The sequence below is a fragment of the Xiphophorus couchianus genome, chromosome 6 (assembly GCF_001444195.1).
Source record: "Xiphophorus couchianus chromosome 6, X_couchianus-1.0, whole genome shotgun sequence".
Classification (NCBI taxonomy): Eukaryota; Metazoa; Chordata; class Actinopteri; order Cyprinodontiformes; family Poeciliidae; genus Xiphophorus; species Xiphophorus couchianus.
Window position 1 is genome coordinate 22,823,531 of NC_040233.1, and position 17,247 is coordinate 22,840,777.

General features: G+C 37.7%; 1 protein-coding gene across 2 annotated transcripts in view; it reads right to left on the reverse strand.

Moving 5' to 3' along the window:
- Nucleotides 1–17,247, reverse strand: part of LOC114146105 (guanine nucleotide binding protein (G protein), alpha activating activity polypeptide, olfactory type) — an 80,450-nt gene that overhangs the window by 5,188 nt on the left and 58,015 nt on the right. For both annotated transcript variants that reach the window (XM_028019882.1, XM_028019883.1), the window contains exons 6-7: nt 2,273–2,327; nt 2,114–2,187 (exon numbers count right to left, since the gene is read on the reverse strand). In XM_028019882.1, coding sequence (XP_027875683.1) covers nt 2,114–2,187; nt 2,273–2,327 — 129 coding nt within the window. The remainder of the gene's footprint in view (nt 1–2,113; nt 2,188–2,272; nt 2,328–17,247) is intronic.

Genomic DNA, 17,247 nt, shown 5'->3' on the forward strand with positions numbered 1-17,247 from the left:
AATGTTCGGTTCAGTAGGTCAGTTAATTATTCAGGTCATTTCAGATATTGAGTTGAGATGTTTAGTTCAGTTCAGTTCATATGTTCAATTCAGTTCAATTGTTCAGTTCAGTTGTTCAGTTCAGTTCACATGTACAGTTCAGTTCAGATGTTCAATTCAATTCAGTTCAGTTCAGATGTTCACTCCAGTGATTCAGTTCAGCTGTTCAGTTCAGTTCAGTTTAGTTCTTCAGTTCAGTTCAGATGTTCAGTTCAGTTCAGGTCAGTTCAGTTTAGATCTTCAGTTCAGTGATTCAACTCAGTCCAGTGATTCAGTTCAGGCCAGTGATTCAGTTCAGATGTTCAGTTCAGTTCAGTTCTGATGTTCAGTCCAGTGATTCAGTTCAGTTGTTCAGTTCAGTTCAGTTCTGATGTTCAGTCCAGTGATTCAGTTCAGCTGTTCAGTTCAGTTCAGTTTAGTTCTTCAGTTCAGTTCAGATGTTCAGTTCAGTTCAGGTCAGTTCAGTTTAGATCTTCAGTTCAGTGATTCAACTCAGTCCAGTGATTCAGTTCAGGCCAGTGATTCAGTTCAGATGTTCAGTTCAGTTCAGTTCTGATGTTCAGTCCAGTGATTCAGTTCAGTTGTTCAGTTCAGTTCAGTTCTGATGTTCAGTCCAGTGATTCAGTTCAGTTGTTCTGTTCAGTTCAGTTCAGTTCTGATGTTCAGTCCAGTGATTCAGTTCAGTTGTTCAGTTCAGTCCGGTCGTCCTCGGCTGTTTCCTTCTTGTTGTTTTGTTTTTTCTCTCCTTTGAGGCGGCGTTGATGTTGGAGGGAACAAACTTCTGACATTTCAGGCCCTTCGGGAATCATGAGGAAAAGGTAAATATAGCACCGACGCCCAGGAGGGCATTCCGATCCGCCATTATTCTTTAACGGTGATGCCAAAACGGGACGGGGTCAAACGCTTCTAAAAGGAGAAAATTACTGGAAAACGCCTCTGGAGGCTCTGCTTTTGGAGCCGGCTGACGGAGTTCTGCAGAGCGGGTGCATAACACACAACGTCAGAGCGGATGTGGACGTAACAGGAACAATGCGTCCTTTTAGCGGCCGCAAAATATTCTAAAATGTTATAAAAGTGACAAAAATAAGCTGGGAGCACAAAATCATGACAATTTCTAAATGTGCTTCTGGTGACGTATTATTTCAGCGTTTCTAATCTCTGTCTAGTTTTAGGGCGATGTGTACAAACTTTCCATTTTAAGAATAAAGATGTCTACTTCTTTATTTTTACTTGCTAAATAAACAAACCAAATACAATATTTTAATGAAATAAGCAACGCAGACAGATTTCTGTAGTTCTTTGTAGATTTAAAGGTAATTACAGGTTTGTCAGATTAAAAACAAACAAGAAAACAAACAAACAATATCCTACATTTTTTCATCTTTGTCTGGATTTTTGTGTGTTTTTAATGACAGGAACACTTTTGGTTTTTCCAAGTTTATTCCAAAGTTTGTTCCAAAGTCTGCATTTTAGTAAAAGTCACTGGTTGTTTTTGGTCCATATTATTAATTAATTAAACAATGCATGAATACTTTGTGCCGCACATTACATTTTACGACTTTAACTGTCTTTTTTTTTTACTTTTATTTGCTAAATAAACAAACTAAACATAATATTTTGATGAAACAAGCAAAGCAGACAGATTTCTGTAGTTCTTCGTAAATTTAAAAAGAATTGCAGGTTTCCCAGATTAAAAACAACAACAAAAAACATATCCTAAATTTTTCATCTTTTTCTGGATTTTTGTGTATTCTTATTAACAGAAACAGTTTGTGGCGTTCCAAAGTCTGCATTTTAGTAAACGTCACTGGTTGTTTTTGGTCCCTACTAATTAATTAAATTAAATGTAAAACCCTACATGAATACTTTGTGCTACATATTACATTTTAAGATTTTAAAATGTTTTTTGCTTAACAGCATTAGTGAATCTTTCACCAACACAGATTTTAACCACCTGAGCCAGGAAACCAGTTTTTAGACTATTCTTGTTGTTTTGTTTTTTCAAGCCAAGGGCCAGACAAAATTGTTCCGAGGGCCACAAGTGGCCCGCGAGCCACACTTTGGTCCGACTTACTGAAAGTTGACTTTGTCTACTTGGAACCTCGTCTCAAAAATCCCTGAAGTTAACACTCGGCAGCGTAGAAGATCCTGCGCACAGAAATGAAGGAGGATTTAAAAATAAAAATAAAAACAACAAGCTGCCTCTTTGGAGCAGATTAGCAGGAGGACTGACCTGGTCTGTGGGCGTGTAGTCGCTCTGTCTTACTGAGTCAATTCTGTCCAAGAAACTGCAAAAAAAAAAAGAATAAAGAGATTTTTAAACTTTAGATTCTCAGAAACAATAAAATACATGGTTTGTACACTTTATTCAACGGCAAAATTTAAGCATTTTCAAGGTAGGTTTTCAAAATTTTCCAACATAACACCTGAATGAACTACAAAAAGACAGTTACAATTCACTATTATATGTCATTTATTACTATTGATATTAATAATGTCTTGTGTTTCCATTCCACATTCTACATCAGGGACAAAGTGAACTAAAATATAACAAAATGTAATGTTTTGAAAGGTTTCTCTCAAGAACAAAACACTAATTTAATTGAAATTCCATAATTCAATAAAGTTGTGTAAAGTATAAAATATAAAATTATCACTAAGTCACAGAGCCATTATGAATAATAAATATTCATTACATTGAAACAATCCACACAAATCTTCCTGCTCAAATTTAATGGTTAAACACAAAACAAAAATCTTCTTGCTAATTTTTCTGGCATTTAGGAAATAGAAATAATTTTGGTAATAATATCTAACCTAAGAAAAATAAAAGTTAAGTGTGGTTTAACTTCAGATCGTGATAAACTTGTGTTTGTGTGTTTTTATTAATTGTATGAAAGTATCAGGTTTCAACTGTAAACGACCTTTTCCGAATTCAGGCTTTTAATCAAATAGTTTTATTAAACCGTTTCACAATTCTGTGCAGTTTGCATATTTCAAGCACCTTCCAAACATTTAAAACACCTGTTCAAGGATTTTCAAGGATTTCAAGCACCTGAATGAACCCTGAGAACCGAACAAGAGGAAACAAATGGTCCAGTCCGATCCGGAAGAAGCCGCCATGTCCGACTCCCTGCAGAGGCCCAGGGAGGCCGCTGCTGTTGCAGCTGCGTGCCACTAGAGGGCGGCCGCGCTCAGTCTGGGCTATTTTTGTCTGTCTCTAGCCAGAGTGATTGCATAAGGCGGTTATTGTGGAGGTTAGACAGCTTGCTGCTTCTGCACATGCTCTCTCTGTTGTGAAAGAGACGGCAGCAGCAGCAGCACGGCGGGCGGGCGGGTTCCGAACAACCGGAGCCGGGTTGGGCCTCTGGATGACCCGGATCACCCAGAAATGACTTCCAACAGGGGGCTCCATTACGCTCATAACAGTATTCACACCTTACATATCGTTTTCACATGTCCTGATTTTTATGTGTTGCACTGAGTTTTTAAACTAGAGGTAAAAAGTAGCCATCAGGGCCGGTCCAAACCTTTTCGGGGCCCTAAGCTGACTTTTATTTAGGGTCCCCCCATACCAACATATCAACACCAGATTCTTTATCATTCCTAAGCTAACTGTTATTAGCATCACTTCTAATTAGCTTACATCATAGCAGTGATATTATGACAATTTTAACCTCACAGGAGCAACAAACTAGAAAAACTTATTTGGATTTTTAAATGTTCTGTGTTATTTTAACTATTTTAAAGTAACATCAACTGATAAACAATAAACTTGCAGTAAACAAGTTTGATGTCTTGTATTTCTCCAAAAGCAGAAATCATCATTTAATTATATATATTATATATAGTAATGCTACACATTATTTATAAAATATGTACATATTTTATAAATAATGTGTAGCATGAGTCACATAAGAGAAGGGGGCAGGGTCAAATAAGATTATACTTCTACTTAGCTCCTTTATATCATCTTATTTGAGTTGTGAATATTTTTTAAATAAATAAGCTAAACTAAAAAAAGAAAAAAGTTACGAAAGCTATTTTCTCTTCCCATCAACTCAGAGGAGGTGGAGGATGTTTCAGACAGGAAGCTGCATTCAGCTGACGGCGGTGACTTCCTTCAGCAGCACTGACCCATATGTGGACCAAACCGGGTCATCTCCTCACCATCTTTGATTTTCTAACCAACCCATCTGCAGTTTCAAGATGTCACCAGCCAGACGGCGTGGCTGCAGCACACAGGAAACCCTACGCGCGCGTTCGCACTCCTCTATAGGTCTCTTCGTTTTCACTTCGGGCGCCTGAAAGCGGCTCACCAACACGCCCAGCGAGGATTAAATAACCGAGAATGAATAGTGCATTATGAGCCATTAGATAACAGCGACGCCGCTCATGTGCTCTGACAGCAACGTTTTCATCACGCCGACTATTTCTGCTGCAGACGAAAGGAGAAGTAGGACTATTTCTGAAAGGGCAACAAAACTTTCTCACACAAACTGCCGCATGACTAAAAGTTGTAAAAAAAAAGGAAAAAAGAAAAGATGCAAAAAGGGCGGAAAAAGGACGGCAGCACTTAAAACTAACAGGTTGGGTAATTTACAACTTGCAACAAACATTGAGTTTACATCTAAAGTTTAATATAAAACACTAACTACACAATATTATTATATCTAAAACATAGAGCTTTTGTGATAACAAATATTACTGGATGATAAATTGTCCCAGAAATTATTCCAATAAACGATAATATTGTTGTTTTGCTGTAAAATAATAATAATAATAATAATAATAGCATAACAATGCAAGTTAGCCCTGTCAAAGATTAACTTTAATTTTGTAAAGAATTTTTAACAGTGAAACTGGAAGATTTTAAATATCCAAAAATAAAAAACAAAATAAAAACCACACATAAATGAAACCACAAATAGAATGGATTATGAAATTATGAATTAATCAGAATGGACATTATTGAGCCAATTTTAATTTATTATGCAATTAGTTGCCTATTGCGACCGGCTTACTAAGAATTGTCTTAAGCTCAAACTAAAACTTCACTGAACTTCTTTCTAAACTGAATACAAACATGTTGACCCGTCTGATTTTAATTATGAATCATTTCAGTAGCCAGAAAACCTGAGAAAGTCAAACTAAGCAGCTGTTTGAAACACAATCACCATGTGGATAAATGTCTTTATTTTGACGTTTTTAATGATTTGGGAGCAAAAGTCAGATTTTATTGTGTTTTTTCTGCAATCATAACAGTGTACCATTATACACATTCAAGGTAAGGTGTATACATATTTGGTTAAATATTATTAAGTTGCATTTTAATCACTGGTTGGATATTTAGCATCTTTTTATGGGAGTTTTGGTGAAGTTAATTTAAATTAGTTAATTTCCTGGAATAGATTGAGCTTTGAAGAATCGTCCACAAACCTTTAATAGATGCTAACTCTAATGTTAGCCTGTTTTATCAAATTAACCTAGTTTTTCTAAACTGATGGTGGCAGCATTTTAGTTCCTTCTGTAGATTTTTCCTAATTTATTTGGTGGAAGCTTTGCACTTTTGGGCAATTTTTCCCTCTGGTTTCAGATGGTAATCTAAAACCTTTAGCTAATAATTAGCAACTCTAAAGCTTAAATAATACCTGAACTAGAACCCAACCTAATAGAGGGAATAATGGGCGAGCTGGCAGGAAAACTGGCCCACAGCATAATGCTGCCATGCTTGACTGTTTCAAATTCATTCAATCCCCTTTCAGATTTAAATTTAACATTAAGTCATCCAAGAAAATTTGTTTCTGACAGGAAAAGAGGCAGGCAAACGTATGAAAACTATGTAAAACAAGGCTTTATTTAGGATTTCTAATTTAAAAAACAACATATCAAGAAAGAGCCGTTTCCCAGTAAACAGCAGATAGAGCAGTGCCCTAAAAGTAATTTCAACTGTGCATTTTTGTAGATTTTCTGCTCATCTTCACTAAGAAAATCAACAGATAATCTCAGACCACTGCTCTGCTAGCTTTGCTTGAAGATAAGTTTGTGTTTCTGAGAGCAAAAATGTTGGAGTCAGTGGAAAGTGCAGTAAAAGAATTTTTAAAAAAGACTAAAATATTAAATAGCACTGATTTGTTAGTTAGCTCTGTTAATAAGTCCTTCATTAGGTCTGGAGAAATATATATTTTTCAAAAAGTTCTGAAACACAAAGTACTGATTGCTGCTGGTGATTTCACAGATAAACAGCAGATATTCAGACTGTCATTATGCAAGACGGATAAGTGTGAAAAACCTGACCGGCAGATTATATTCAGTTTCTGCTTCAAAACTGAAAATTAAAATCTTAAATTATGTTGAAAATGACGAAAACAAAACCCAAACAGGTGATTTTTTAACTCATTCTTGTGTCACAGACACAATTAATCCAATAGTACTACGTCTGATTACCAGTTAGTACCCATAAGTAGCATTGTACACACAAGCCAACTCCTTCTTCTCAACAAAAATAAAAAAAACCCAAACACATTCAGGCTTTAAAAAAACCCCAGCACAAATGTGTTTAGTATTTTTAGTCTTCCTTGCAGAAACATAGCTAGGTTATAATTACAGAGTGCTTTGTGACTGCCATGTGACAGCAGTACTAGATATCCAAATATAATCTCCAAAGAAAAAAAAAGAGAAAGAAAACGGGACAAGAGATCCATAAAAAGATCAACAAAAAGCAGAATAGTTAGCATTGGTGAATGTAATTCCTTATCCAAAGGTGCAGCTTTTATTTAGTGACAGTTGGACGACAGCAATAGCCGAGTCCGTCTTCTTTAAGGTTTCTGCCGTTTTCCTCAGTCTCCTCCCAGCTCTGGTTCACTGTTGGCATTCCCAGATCGCTGTGTGATGCGGTCACTTTGTCAAAGCTGTGGTTTGGGGGAGAACAGGCCACCAGCTTTTCCCACTTTGTTTTAATGTATACAGCACACACACACAGCAAAGTACGCTGTAGTATTTATACCCCTCACACACACAACAACAACGAAGGACGCGAGCTGTTAATTCTCGTCCATCCTATAAATGCTGATGTTTACAGACAGATCTGTTTTGAATTTCAGGTTAGATGTAAAGCTAATGATCGCTCTGTTGTGCTTTACGGTCGCCGCCGTTGACTTGGCGCTGCAAAAACACAAAACCTTACCAAGTATTTTTGGTTTACGTTCTATTGCAAATATCTTAGTGCACTTAACCCTTCCAGACCGAACGGATCGGCGACGATCCAGACAAATTTGCAGTACCGTAAATCCGGCAAACTTAGAGCTATCTGAAAAATTCCAACGGTTTCTGGAAGGGGAGACGTTGCGCTTTCCAGCCAACATCGAGTTATTGCGGTAGCTTAACTCCGCCGTAGCAGGGAGTGAAGTGAATCTGATCAGATACTCTTTTAAAAGACAGTGAATTGCAAAAATAAAAAGTTTCAGTTGTTATGGATAAATGGGCAAATATATTTACTCACAGGACATTAAAATAACTGTGTACAATTAAAAATATCCAGGCAAAGATTTGAAACTTAGATATTGAAGGGTTAAAATGAGACAAAAACTAACTTACAAGTAACTTTTCAACAAGATATAGAAGCCTGTTTTACGTCACTAATTCCTTAATATTGATGAAGAAGTTCTAGTTCCACAGGCAGATTATTTCACTTATAAAAATGAATTTTTACTTAACTAATCTGCCAGTGGAACTGGAACATTTTCATCATTATTAAAGAATAATTTACTTAAAACAAGCTCCTATATTTAGCTGAAATGTGTCTTGTTTTGCTGTATTTCAGACATACGGAGAAATTTGCACTAGAGCAAAAACATTCAGTTAAATTTTGTGTTTTTGCATAAGATTTGTGCAAAAAACTGGTTACAAACACTTGGATTACATCTGAAAAGTCCAACAATTCACAAACAAGAGAAATTTATGATTTTTCATTTTATTTTAACAAACGTCTTCTGTAAGGATTCAATCTGTTTATGACCAAAACAAACCTAGAAATTCTGTTTTTAGACCTGCTGTTGCCTAAATAAAGCGAACGCGGCTAAATAACACGTGAAAAATGCATTCTTATAAGTAAAATTATTTACTTAAAACAAGATGAAAAGTTATAAGTTAGTTTTGTCTTATTTATAGTGTACTAAGATAACTGCACTAGAAATTAGACCAAACACACTTGGTAAGGGTTTATGTTTTTGCAGTGTGTGTTGAGCTCAAACACGCCGCACCGGTCCTGCAGGCCCATCTCTGTTGCTATGCAGAAGCTCTGTTATGGACAGAATCACTTGACTTGTTCAGTCTGGTCTTTCTGTGTTGTTTGCTAATCTTTACATAAAACACAGACGTGTAAGCAGCCACACACACACACGCACCCCGACATGTTGAGGGCCAGTTGATGCAGGGGCTCTGGGGCCTCAGACCCCGACGTGGGGGGGCAGGTCACCTGCTGCTGCCCTTTGAGCAGAAACGGGGCGAAGGGTAGGTGGTGCCACTAAAACTACGACTATTAATGGAGTCTAATTCATCAGCTCGCCTATTTATGCTCTAGTGTTTGTTTTATGGAACTTTTAACAACAAACTCAACAACAACCGTTCCTACTGGCACGTTTTTATAAAACCAAGCTAACCTTCTAATACAGAAAATTATGTTTTCAAATTCAGTAAGGATGAAAGTTAACCAAACCGACCAACGATTAGTGAAAATAGAACCGGCTCCTATGCTTAATCGTGAATTAAATCAGGATCAATCAATTAATCAAATTTATTTGTATAGCACATTTTAGCAGGCAGTTCAAGGTGCTTTATATATTAAAAACACAAAATTGCAAAGTTGTAAAGAAAACTCCATACAGTCAATAATTGAACAAACATTGCATTTTGATATGTGCCATCACCAAAATCAATAAGCATCAAAATGTTGGTCTATGTTTCATTCACTATGATTCAAAAAAGACTTTAAACAAAGACTAGGTATTTCGGATGTTTTGCAGTTTTCTGGAAGTTTGTTCCAGATCTGTGATGCGTAGAAGCTGAATGCTGCTTCTCCATGATCGAATGATCGTTAGCTGGAGAACACAGACTCAAAAATAGGCCAACTGCTGAGAGAACAACACACTGAGCAGCAATTAAACCAAAACTGAACCAATATATGTATTTAGCAAGTGGGCTACAGCGCAGGGCATTCTGGGTAAATGCAACCAAAACAGACACGCTAGCATGCGTCTAGTGGGAGAAATGGGTCGTGGTTTTTTACCAAAGACAAAAGAGAAATCCTAAAATTGCTAAAATCTGATGCTATTCCATGTTTTTTTTTACATTTTGTGAAGAAGGAAGTTGCGTTCATGTCTTCTTCAGAGGTTTTTCTGTCTTTTCCTTCAGTGGTTCTTGGTGTAGCGCCACCACAGGTGAGGAGGGGAACAGGTTTTTCAAAGGGTTTGTTTGTGAAAGAGAACCACTGCAGATGAAAATGTGATAAGTATTGCAATTTTGGATCCAGTCGAAAAGAGTCTACTGGACAAGAAAGGTCAGAGTTCATCATTCAACAGTAACAGAGAGTCTGTGCAAAAATGGCCTCCGTTAGAGAGTTTCAAAGTGAAACCAACTGCTGGGAAAAAAAAAACACAAATGACAAATAAAACCTCATCCTGATGATCCTTGAGACTTTTGGAAAACATTCTGTGAATGTTCCTCCTAAAATCAAAAGGCTCTCCTCTGAGAACAAGCCTGCAATCAAACATGGTGGTGGTGGTATAGTGGTTTGGGCCCGAATTACCTGCCATAATTGATGGACCAGTAAATCCTGCTCTCTAGCAGAAAAACCATCAAATGTGTCTGAATTAAAACAACTCTGCAAAGAGAGCGGGTCATAACGACGGAGCGATAGATGAGCTTTGAGGTGCTATTACTTTTCTAATAGGATCAGGCAGATCTTTGTACTTAATAGATATAATTTAAAAACTGTTTCTCTCTGATGTTTAACTCTATTTGATGATCTAAAGCACAGCACAGAGGAAACCTGCGAGGCGTTTTCAGGCCACTGAACAGGCAGAGTGGATCTCTGCAGGAAGATTAAACCAAACTGCAAGAATTTGTTTTAAATTTGTGGTAAAATAAAACCCCTCTGAACTGCAGGCTTTGTTAAAGCGTTAAAACGTTCGCACCAACAAACAGCACCCGGCCTCATGTGCTCATCTGATAATTGGGTTGACTTTTTACAAATAGCAGACATTCTTTAATTAGAAGTGCAGAGGATCGGATCAATAGTTTCCATATTTTGAGCCGCTTAGGCCAGTATAATGGATTTTCACTTTAGGGTCCGACTGACTAGTGACAGCGCTGTGGAACTCAGCTGCGCCACGGCACCGAGTTTCACAGCTGGAACGTTTGATTAAAATGTTTTCAGCTCACACGTTTTACCATGTATTTCAGCTGGCACAGCTGCTTTTAAAATAAAAGAATCTAAACACTGATATTTAGATGTCGTTTAGGGATGCACAGATATTATCTGAACTCTAGATTCTGACAATAGACATGTAGAAAGTAAGGTAAATATTTAAGAACTTTATTGTTAATATTAACTCCTAATGAGTTATTACTCAACTGTACTTTAATAATTTTTAAAGTGCTTTTTGTAAAATTCAGTGTTCAAACAGTTTTCAAATCAAAATTTTATATTTTTTCTGATACAAAATCTCCACATTAGATACCAGTAAACATTTAAAGAACAAATTGTGAAGTTCAGAATGGATGGATGGAGGGTGGATGGATGGATGGATGGATGGATGGATGGATGGATGGATGGATGGATGGATGGTCGGATGGATGGATGGATGGATGGATGGATGGATGGATGGTCGGATGGATGGATGGATGGATGGATAGATGGATGGTCGGATGGATGGATGGTTGGATGGATAGATGGATGGATGGATAGATGGATGGATAGATGGTTGGTTGGATGGATGGATAGATGGTTGGTTGGATGGATGGTCGGATGGATAGATGGTTGGATGGATGGATGGATGGATGGATAGATGGATGGTCGGATGGATGGATGGTTGGATGGATGGATAGATGGATGGATAGATGGTTGGTTGGATGGATGGATAGATGGTTGGTTGGATGGATAGATGGTTGGATGGATGGATAGATGGTTGGTTGGATGGATGGATAGATGGTTGGATGGATGGATGGATGGATGGATGGATAGATGGATGGTCGGATGGATGGATGGTTGGATGGATGGATGGATGGATAGATGGATGGTCGGATGGATGGATGGTTGGATGGATGGATGGATGGATGGATGGTCGGATGGATGGATGGATAGATGGATGGATAGATGGATGGTTGGTTGGATGGATGGATAGATGGATGGATGGATGGATGGATGGATGGACGGACGGATAGATGGTTGGTTGGATGGATGGTCGGATGGATAGATGGATAAAGTGATTTCTGAATGTTAAGTCAACAACAACCCACTTATCTTTTCCAGCAGCCATTATACAGTGATAAAACCAGCTGACTAAAAGTGCTGGAGTTCCGCTCAGGTTGCTAGGTGACTTATTGTCTGGATGTTTTTTTCCCAAGTGCTTTGGGTGTTTTTAGAAGCAGTCGAGACCCAAATGGAGGAACAAAAACAGGCAAAATATGAATTTTGCATATTAGATCCCCTTTATTTTTTTTTTACCACACCTAGAAATTACTATCATACTTTTGCAGGCTGCAAAGGGACTTTGAAAATAGTATATATCGTATCCACAAATGTAATCCACTAGAAAGGACCCGGGACCCAGCAGAACCACTGATCCACTCATTGCATAACCCAGAGCGACACGGTGAAGCATCCTGGTCACCTGGTGGAAAGATTTGCGCCTCAGGGTTCAGCTCAGCCATCCAAACAAGAAACGCTACGCAGATTGGGAGATGGATCTGGAACCAGGCGGATCCATCAAGCGGGTCTCAGTGGGTACTTCCTAAATATAGGAGTGGGGGACGGAGATGCTCCTGAAAGTCAAACCGAATTTTGTGTAAACAGAAGTGCCTGCTTTATCTCAGCGGCGGTCGATTGGCCTTCCAGGACCCCATCAAATCACGGGCCTGAAGGGTGTTGTATATAAAAATGTAAAATACACAGTAATGTCCTCTCGCGTCTGCTTAGTGTCTACGTGCGCCGTTACGCCGCGCGTGTTGGAAACAGAATCGCTCGCCAGTCCACTTGCGGTTCTTCCTCTCTGTGAAATTGACAGACGGCTTTCTCTAATTAATACAGAAGAGCAAACGTCGATACGTGAATGATACCAAAAATAGAAAACGGAGTAAAAAATAGTCCAACCGGCGGCACTGGGCAGATTTTAGTCCTTCTCATGAGAAATAACAGCCGCCTCAAGGCATGAGCGCATTAATCGGACCCCCACAACAGTTTAATGTTTTATCACAACAGTTTATTTTTATGTAAGAAGATGATGAGAATGTCAATAGCTTGCACATTTTACTAATTTCTTTCAAAATTTTAAAAACAGGATATAAAACTTACTTGTTTACTGTAAATTCATTATTATGTCAAACAGTTAATATGCCACCCAGTATGGACTTAAAAATGTATTGCAATATTTTGAAGTACTATTGCGATAAATATTGTAAGAAAAATTACTTATTACTTATATTTCAGAATTTATCACAAACATAAATATTGTTCTTAAAAACATTCTTCTGGATTTATGTCACTAAACTGCACATAGTAAAGGCATTCAACAATATTTTCAAATTTACTAATATTTACTGATGTGGAACAAACAGTGGAGAAAGTAGAAAAATAAAACATTTCCTGTAATACTTTCAGTTTTGATTTTTGCACTTTCCATCAATAATTGAAAATTATAACAATAAATCAAAATTCTCATAAGAAATTTTTCACAATAAACTATACCATAAATGCCCAATCTCACACTCTTCATTTCAAAATGCTAATTTAATAGAGCTTTTTTGTCAGTTACAGTTTATTTATTATTTATTCTACATTTGCTTTGATACTCTAATTCCACTGAATGAACAAATTAGGGTTGTTTTTACACGTTTGATCGAGGTTGTTATGTAAGTGAGCTGTACTGGTGCAGTTATCAAATAAATTTGTAATTCAGTATAGTTATGCCTGTGTTTAACAGAAGAAATGTTTTAAATCAAGTCAGTGCTGTTTTTCTGTATTGTTGTTGCGCAACACCCCCCCCCTCCTTTCTGTCTCTACTCTCTCACTCTCGTACTTCCTCTTCTGAGAGGGGAGATGTGCTACCAGCTCTCCGTCTAACGGGTACGTTGAGTTTCCTAAATCTGCTGGGATTTACCCTGTCCAGAACTGAAGTAAACTCTGTTTAAGCTGGTTTCGAGAAACGATTCGCCTGGTTATCTGACGGCCTACATCCAGGTGTCCCACCCTTCTTCCCCCTGTGAATTAGCCAGACTGAGCAGCCTACAGCCAACTAGTTTCACAGAGCACACCTGTTAACGGTCGCTCGTTCTCTATTTTGCAACTTGCATTTGTTATTGAACCAGGTAGGTTTTAGTGACTCGGTCGAGTCCCAAGGATGAGGTTTTAAATATGGGCTACCAGCAACCTAAAAACATTTTCCACCTCTTCCTCTCCAGAATCAAACATCACAGCTATTTTACAACCATCAAAGAACTTTAAGGCGACTCATTAACTGAATGTCCACAACATCTTTTAGATTTTCTTTATGCTAAATATTTTATTAGTAAGGCATTTTTGCAAGGGTCAGTACAGCTTAATTCAGTAGCAGAAATAATCAAATAAGTAAAATCAATCATCTAGTCTATCTTTCCCTACTGCTGACACTGAGAACTAAAAAAGGAACCTTAGAGCGAGACGGACGGAGTTTGGCGCCTCGAACCCCAGACCTGGCTTGATGATGAAGAAGGTGTTGCAGCTGGAGGAGGAAGTTGATCGGTGGAGGCAGGGATCTCTGTAGGTCCGATGAGCCTCCTCTCCGCATGGATGCTGAGGTCACACAGGACTTGGTGCTGGCAGGAAAAAAGGCACCAGTTCTTCTTCCTTGTCTTTGTCTTCATCTTTGTCTTTGGGGTCAGAACCCAGCCGATGAGAGAAGTGCGATTCGAAGCCACAGATTGTGGGCCAGACGGGTTGGTCTCCATGTGCAGGACAGTCTCCGGCTCCGTGGCCCCGGCTCTTCTTCAGCTGCAGAGTTCTTTGTCCATCTCGATCTTGGCTCGAAGCTGCCCGGAGGATCCAACGAACGGTTCCTCTTTTGCACCCACCTTATATAGGGTTCATCTGTCTGCTTAGACAGATGATCTCATCCGTCACTGTCTTAAGAGACATCATGTCATGATGTCTGTGCCAATGTCTCAGGGCTGCTCAACCTCCTATGTCCAAATAAGGTGCTGATCATCTCTGCTCTCCTGTTAGTTCCCCTGTTTCCCTTCCTGTCACCTTTCACCTACCATCTACCTCCAACATATCAGTGATGTTTAATTGCAGTTTTACAACCTTTTACACCATTTCAAGTTCAATGTCAAAATCACATTTATATCACATTTATTTTCTTTAGCTTCTCTGATTTAGCATTCATTTATAATTTTATAACCATAACTTATATCACATTTATTTTCTTCAGCTTCTCTGATCTATCATTCATTTATGATTTTATAACCATAACTTATTAGTTATTCTTATTATGATCTTAATGTGAGTTATTACAGATGTTTTTCTGAAAAGAAACCAAGAATAATACATGATTCTAATTATTTACTACTAAAGTTACAGTTACTTGTTTTTCTTGTAGTTCCCACAAATATAAGTGTAAGTATTATTACAAGTAAATCAATATTAATATAAGTATTTTACTTTGAATCTTATCAAATTACTCAAAATGTTTAGATTTAATTTTTTAAAACTTTCATGCTTTAAAATAGTCTCAGCTATTTTTATAAATCTGCAGGCTGGAAACTTCCTCTTTTTCCAGGAAACCTGCTTTTCCTGTTTAATGACTCTCTCTGACTGACTATGATTTCTTATGATTAGATAGAAAAAAGTAGAATTAAAGCAAAGTTTGCATGAGACAAAAACAACACACACAACTAGATTTATTTTATTGACACTTAAGTCTACTGTTGGGCCTAGATGTCACTTGAGTGATTCATTTTAAAGATAATTTTATTTATTATTACTGTTAAACTAAATTTATTGACACTTAAGTCTACTGTTGGGCCTTGATGTCACTTGAGTGATTCATTTTAAAGATAACTTTATTTATTATTACTGTTAAACTAAAATCTCCAGCATGGGGAAGTGGGATGAGCTCGGATTTTCTTGACAGTATCGGCTGATACCAGTCCTCAGATATCAATATTGGAAGCGGATCAGTGCGTCTCTGAATAACACCGGCATGACGTAAGCCGAGTACAAATGACAGTAATGACAGTAGGTATATTTAGGCCTGTTGCAATAAGCAATAAATCAATTAATTGCATAATAAATCAAAATGAGTTCAGTAATTTCCATTTGTATAATTCAGCGTTTTTCGCTCTTTTATATCTTTCTACCAAAAACTGGATGATAAAAGTTTTCAGTTTGAAACTTTGGTTTCAACAGGAGCTTTTTTAAGGACAATTTTATTTACTGAGACTTCATAATTCATTTTATTTGTTGTTTCTGTTGTTTTATTTTGAATATTTTAAATGTCTTCCAGTAAAAGTGTTAATATTCAATAGAATTTAAAGTTTATTGAGCTGTGAGAATGTGTTCTTGCATTATTATGCCATTATTACCATTGTATTTCTTGAAAATGATCTGAAAACAATATTATCGTTTATCGCAATAATGTCTATGATAATTTATCGTCATTGTGACAGGCTTTGGTATGTTGCCCACATCTTGCAGCCTATTAATGATGCAGCTCTTGGGGTTGGCATGTTGGTAAGTGGGGGGCCCCAAATTAAAATATGCGTAGGGCCCCAGAAGGGTTTGGGCCGGCCCTGGATGTAGGTCAAATTAGTCGTCGCACTTTGAAGCAAACCGGGGTTGTCCTCTCCTCCTCCAATCAAAAATCAATAACCCGGCGACTGATGTTAAACGGGATGAATAAGTATTCACACCAGAGGGAACATATTTTCAACAGGCAGGCCTGTTGTGCAGCTCCCCGCTCGGCCTGTCGGGGGCATCCCTGTGCTCCTTTCCTCCACGCTGACCCTACCTGGTTTCAGCAGCTTGGTTCCCATGGCAACCGCTGTCGGTCCACAACACCTCCCCTCCCCCGCTCCGTCTCTCCCTGGGCCCGGCCGTATCCCTCCATTTCCAGACTCTCCCATACATCAGCACCAAGGCGGTTCCTTTTCAACTTTGCTTTATTAAATTATTGTCTGTTTAGTATTTTATTGAAGAGATAAAAACAATAGATTTTGGTCATTACTGAAAATGTTTGGACACCACTGGTTTATATCAGTGTCTTCATGTGTTAGAGTGGTCCAGTTAAAGTAAAATCCTAAAAAAGGTTGAAATTTATGTTTAGAGGCCCCCCTCTAGGACAAAAATAGCTTGAAATATTTCACAAAGAACAATGGGAACCTTCCAAGCTGGTAGGATGCCACATGGTTCATATGTTTCATTAAAAAAAAAAGAAACTGAAAGCAAAGTTTAATTTTCCTTCCACCTGACAAAGCTGTGTCTTGGTCTGCTGGAGATTAAATTTTATCATGATATTTTGCGGTGCTATTGTGATAACAATAAAGGTGATGATAAGAACTATTTATTATTTTAGGTAACTGTGACTGTACGACAGAACATTAAAACTCCACAAACACAAGTAGTTTAAAATAAAAATCCTTCCCATCTGCAAAACTCAAATGAGGAAGTGTGTAAACTGCACACATATTTTAAAATTTATTGATACTTTAATTGAAAAATGTGGAGAAAATAGAAATTTTTATAGTTTTAGGAGGCTTTAAATATCATTAATTGGAATGTATTTTGAAATAAGAAGAAGTTTATCAGGATAAACAATAAAATGTATGACAAAATGCACAAATTCATCTTTTTTGAAAATCGAGTCCACAGCGCTGCTTTATAAAACATCCAGCCTTCATTTAACCTGTTGCAGCTTTCAGCAAATCAGTTCTAGTTAAGGTCGGTAATAGATAAAC